We start from the raw sequence: 6,000 nt of genomic DNA, 5'->3' as shown, positions 1-6,000 counted from the left end.
GAATCATTAGAAAACAGCATACGTAACGAAATTAAAAGAAGGATCGAAATGCTTATTTTTTTTAATTTATTAAAGAGTGTGAAGTAATCATAATAAATCTTAAAGAATTGGCGAAGATTTGTTTACATTTTCTGACGCCAAACCTCACTTGTCGCTACAAGGTGGCATTGTTATTGGGCCTGCTTGGCGCGAAACCACTTGCCTGGCGTTGAATCAGGTTTCTTATGATACAGCAACCCTGCTGCAGCAGGCGAGATCGAGAACCTGCTGTCAAAGCCATTCAATATTTCGCAGACTATGAAGGGTGTGAGAAGCGAAGTATGTCGTTATTGTCACGTATGTATGTTACTTGATGATGTGAATCCAACATCTTTACTGTGGTACCATCGGATACAATAATCGACGACCATCTCCGAATCCACAGAATTACCCTTTGATGATTCTTCAGTTTTAGTGAAGTCCTTTACGCAAGGATTGTAGCTATGGCCAGCGATAAAATCAAAGTTGCGATTCGAGTGCGGCCGTTTAATAGAAGAGGTGAGTCAGCACTGGAATTTCCAGATATTTCATAAAATGTTTGTTTTAAAAAATTGTCGAAGACTTATTACAAGGCAGATTTTGATATGATTGCATTGGGATTAATAATTTGTAAATGTTGTGTGACAAAATTAGGATGCATATACCTGTTTTAAAATATGACGTGAATATAACATTTTATTTTATCAGTATTGCAATTACATGAAACATATATATTATTTATATAAATATATGTTATTCGTAAAAGAATCTTGCGCATCGATCATGTTGATGGTCAAATAGGTTAAGTAAAGGTTACAGTTTTAAAACATTATCATACCATCTGATAGCAAATTTATACCATGCATGATCAATTTCTAATTTCAGAATTTAAAGTTATGCATAGATTACTGTCTTACGAAGACAAAAACATTGTTCAGAAATTTCATTTATTAATAAAACTTTCATGATTACTAAATTTGAAACTACTAAAATGTTGAAGTCATTTCCATTGCTATTGTTTATTTGATATATATCGATTAGTATATTCGATAAACTGAATTCTTTTTAAGCCTCAGATAAATATAAATAATTCAATATATATCTATCTTTAAAGGGTACATTTCCTTGAATTCGCAGTTTAAAAAGTGTATAATCTCATTGTGAGGTAAATCTAAATATGACAAAAATGACATATGTTAGCTACATATTTATTAGTCCAGTCAAAATTTATTGTTGGATGTATCACGTATTTTTAAATTTGAAAAGCATTCGAAGCTGCAGTAAATAAAGTAACAGTAGAAAAGGCTGTTATTTGAATTTATTTTGAAGGTTTTAATTTTTATGCTGATTTTTTGGAAACACTGAAGCATTTTTTTTCATTAGATTTATATTTATATTAGTGCAATTCAAATTTTTATTAGCTTTGCATTAATATTATTTATGGTAATTGTTATTATTTTGATATATATATATATATATATATATTTGGTTCATCGCATGTGTAGTTTAAAGGAAAGTTAAATGTAATTATTTAAACAATAATAGGGACATTTTTTTTCATATTATGTTCTAAAAGAATGCAAAGATTCCATGAAAGCAAAATATACATGCCATCTTATTCTTAATAATTTTTTTATGTTTCAATATGTTCGTATGTAGTAATAATTTTTATTTTTAATAAAAAATAAGAAACAGTGCATGATGCTTGGCTTCCATTACTGTCACTTATTTTTATAATTTAGGAATTTTTTTTACTCATTTCATTAATTTAAATATCATTATCTTTCCCTTATTTAAAAAAAGTGCATAATGAAGAAAAGGCTAGGATTTTATAAACTTTTTCACTTACAGTTGATTAGTTTAATTTCTGTAATAATAAGTATGTAAAACTTTTTAAGCATAACTTACACATTTATGCAATTTTTAAAATTTATTACATGTACATATATCAAGTAATATTTTTTTATTAACTTATAAAGAAATATGAATCCCTGTATTTGTGTAAAGGGCTTTAGTTTAAGATAGATATTTTTTTTTCCAACTTTGTCTATATAAAGATTTATTTATAATTTGATTTAAATAAGCTCATGATTCATAAAAATACTTTGTCATTTTTGAAATGAGGGGCATTAATATTGAGCATTGTTTGTATATTAGGACTTATTTATGTTCGAATAGCTGAAATTTGAAAAGAATTGATATATTTGAACTTAACCTAAATATTGTTTGTAGCTCTTGTTATATGTTAGAAACTAAACTTTTAATGCGTTTATGAGAATAATCAATGCACATGCATTATTATGTATACATTTATGAATTTTCAGTTAATTTTATGAAGGCTGATACAATTATTATAAACTTTGAAAGGTATAATTGTGTAGTTTTCTGTTAAAAATTTTTTTTTTGTTAAAAAATTAAAAATTAATTGCCCTCTTTAGTTGTTTATTTGTGCAGTTATTTATATGAATAAGTAAAAAAATATTAATAAATTATTTTGCTTGTAAGGATATCCTTTGCAAAAAATAATACATTATTAAAATTTTTGGGAAAATTCATTTTCATTTTTATGTGAAATGTTCTGAATTATAAGTCTAGTTATTGTAAAAAGTTTATCTAGAAAATTCATTTTTGTTATTTTGTGCATTATAGATCAAAAATTAAAAAATACCTATTATGCATTGCCATTTAACTAGTGCTTAATATTAAAAATTTTTTGGTATTAAAACAAAATTAGTTTTAGTGTTATTTATGAATTATGTATTAAGTTTGTCACTTTTTTTTTAAAATTCGTAAAAATGCTAATATATTTTTTAAATATAAAATTTTATGATTTTTTTTAGGTGTTTCTTTTTTCTTCCCCCCCCTAAGCCACGTGGTTTATATTTGATATTTTAAAGTTCTGACAATTTTCGGGCTGCTGTTTTATAATATTTATCAGCGAATTAGATCTTCCTTATCTATGCTTCAGTGCATTAAATGGTGATAAGAGATCTCGGGTAAATTCTCGTCCCTCACTCTTTCTTTTTCAGCTACCCCACTTTGCTTTTGCTTAGGCCTGCAGTTTGCATGCTGCTGTCACATTAATGAGATTTATCGTTTGTGGCTTTCAAATACCGAAGTGATTGAGATTTCTGAGTTACGAAGAATTGTTTTAATTTCTGAATTTCTTGCAGATTTCCTGGGTTATTATACTGCTTCCTGGTATTTCCGAGAAGGATTATTTGAATTTAGAAATTAGATAATTGGTAATCATGCATTACAGCGCTGAGATTTCGTATGAAGTAATTTTGTTTTATTGTTGCGTCTGCAAGAAACTCGTGTATATCAACAGTTTTTTAAATATTTCTTACAGTTTCTTTTTGATTGTTGTCAAGTTGCATTACAGTGTTGTTTCCATTTAATGAATCTAATTTTTGAATTATACAAAATTGGCTCTTCAGTGTTATTACCATTTTTTTTTTTTTTTTTTTTTTTTTTTTTTTTTTTTTTGTACAACGATACTTTTACCGAAGTATTAATTTCTTGATTAGACATACGTACGAATTTGAGTTTTAAATGTGATATTAAGAATGATGAAAAACATCTGCTGTGGCGAAAAAAAGACTATTAAAGCACTCAAAAATTAATGTACCAAAAACACGTATTTCACCGAAATTTATAAGTCAATATCAAAAAGTAGTATAAATCCGCAAGTCAGTTACAGCAAAAAGCGATTCCTTATCACTTCGAGCTGTGATGGCCAATTTAAATATGCATGGCGACCTATTTAAGATATATGTTGACGTCATGTATCAGACGTTTTGCTTAGCCAGTACTTAGAAGGTCGTTAATTTTAACACATACGCATTCGGAAATTTGTTATTAATATTAATTTTATATTTTGTAAATATAGCCACAGAAAAGGGCCGCATGGGAGCAGGACCAATACCCTTCGACTGTCTTGAAAGCGTTGGCATTATTGGGTGCTACATGGAGGGGGCATCGCATCAGGTCTATTCCGCCGTCTGCCAAGACAATGAAGGTGGCTACCAAGTACACCAAGAAAAGAATCTTCAACACATCCTTTGAAAAATCCCTGACCTTATGCTCTTAACCTAAAATTAGCAGTTACAATATACAGTAAAATATCTCGTAACCGGCACCCAAGTAACCAGCAATATCTAAATAACGGCACTTTTGAAGATCTAAATTGAAGACACGAAGATCTAAATTGGAGACACCATAATATGATACTTTCTACAACAATTCTCACAATATACGAAAAGTGAAGCTAGTGTCCATGACTTTCAGAAATAATTCATATTGAAAGACGCCAAATTATTTTGTCTCTTGCCTGGGAAGATGTAGTAAATAACATTATTTTACGTCACTGTTGGCGTAAATTGTAGCTTGTGATCACGTTCGTAGGTGGAAAATCGAATGATAAGTATTTTCTTTTGTTCCGACTCCCATGTTCTGCATATTGGATCTAGTTACATGCTCGGAGAAAGTTAAGGTTAATGTTTAATGAAGAGGAGGTGCAGGCTTGGGTGGATATATACAATTCTGTTCCCATCATTCCTCAAGATGACTACAAAATAATCTAACATGTACTGGGAAAAGGATAAAGATGCTGCTAAGGATGGAAAGACATGAAATGAAGACAACATACATGAAAATGAAGACAACACACAGAGAAGTTTCTTGGAAAGAAGTTGACGAAGGATTGTAGACGTTCATATTTACCGAGCAATGTTTATCTATGGCGGCACACGAAGTTATGAAGCTTAATAATATTATGCAAATGGCATATTTAACTGTGTGACAATCTTGTAAGCAGGCAGCCATTCGACGTTAGATATTATCTCAATAACAAATTCGTAATTTTCATGGGATAATATGTATGCCAATTATAAAATAGTTGTTAATCCCCTCCTCCCCCCATATGTAAAACCATTTGCATGTGTTTTAATTTAAAATAATCTCTGTGATTTCCTATATTATGTTTATTTAACTGTGGCCCATAGATCTGAAAACACCACCAATGGACTTCCCATGCTGCAGTTTCGGTTACCCCTTTGCGATTTTTGGCGGTACATGGATACCGAGTTTGTGCAATTCTTTGACTTGTTATTTTGGCTTGCGTAGCGGCGACACAAAGCCAAAATAAGACAAAGAATTGCACAAACTCGGTATCCATGTACACATCGACTTATTTTCACTTAAAAAAGAAAATTCCAGAATTGCATAAATATGGCATTGCGCACTCCCTTGACTTTATCCATGTACACATCGACTTATTTTCACTTGAAAAAAATTCCCAGAATTGCACAAAAATGGCATTGCGCACTCCCTCGAGTTTGTCCATGTACACATCCATATATTTTCACTTAGAAAGTCAAAGGAGCACCCAATTCTACAGTAGAGACAGACAAAAAATGCATAATCTCAATAGACTACATTTTAAATTAAACAATAAAATAACATAAAAAAGGCAAAACCTGTTATACATATAAGCACTACACAAAGCAAATATCCACTTACCTTATTTAGAAATTCCTTCGTCTTCAGTCTGTGGCACACAAAATTCCTTAACAGCATCCAAAAACTTATTAAAATTATCGGAACTGGAATCCGTATATCAGTGTCGCCACATAAATTCACAAAAATAAGAGTCAAAAATATCATACGTAGTTCCGGACTGTCCGGAAAATGGCTACTAAGTAAACCTTCATTTACACGCCAGTCAATTAATGCACTTTTCCCCTTTCGTTCCATATCGTACAAAAACTTCAAATTAATCTTATTACATTCAGCCATTCTACCGTGTAAACAATGAAACAAGCAATGTACTTCCTAACAACACACACCACAAAAGCCCTTACAAAACATCCCATGATTCAAAATTTCCGGGAATAATGCTCACGATTACGTCATAATAGGGTTTCTATAACATTCAAATACTCAGGTTACCATAAATGAAACAACAACTTGGCGATAAAC

General features: G+C 30.5%; 1 protein-coding gene across 3 annotated transcripts in view; it reads left to right on the top strand.

The window, feature by feature from the left end:
- The first annotated feature begins 258 nt into the window (after nucleotides 1-258).
- Khc-73 (Kinesin heavy chain 73) overlaps nucleotides 259-6,000 on the top strand; it is a 369,120-nt gene continuing 363,378 nt past the window's right edge. For 2 of the 3 annotated variants that reach the window (XM_085815983.1, XM_085815984.1), the window contains exon 1: nucleotides 260-537. In XM_085815983.1, the coding sequence (XP_085672109.1) occupies nucleotides 483-537 (55 nt within the window). In that variant the 5' untranslated portion in view covers nucleotides 260-482. Of the gene's footprint in view, nucleotides 538-6,000 lie in introns of all 3 variants that reach the window. The other variant, XM_085815982.1, reaches the window with a different exon arrangement.

This window comes from Stegodyphus dumicola, chromosome 4, assembly GCF_044657685.1.
Source record: "Stegodyphus dumicola isolate Sdum_Otavi_A_Nest chromosome 4, ASM4465768v1".
Taxonomy (NCBI): domain Eukaryota; kingdom Metazoa; phylum Arthropoda; class Arachnida; order Araneae; family Eresidae; genus Stegodyphus; species Stegodyphus dumicola.
Note: the sequence above shows the minus strand (reverse complement) of the source record. Positions and strands in the feature narration are given on the sequence as shown.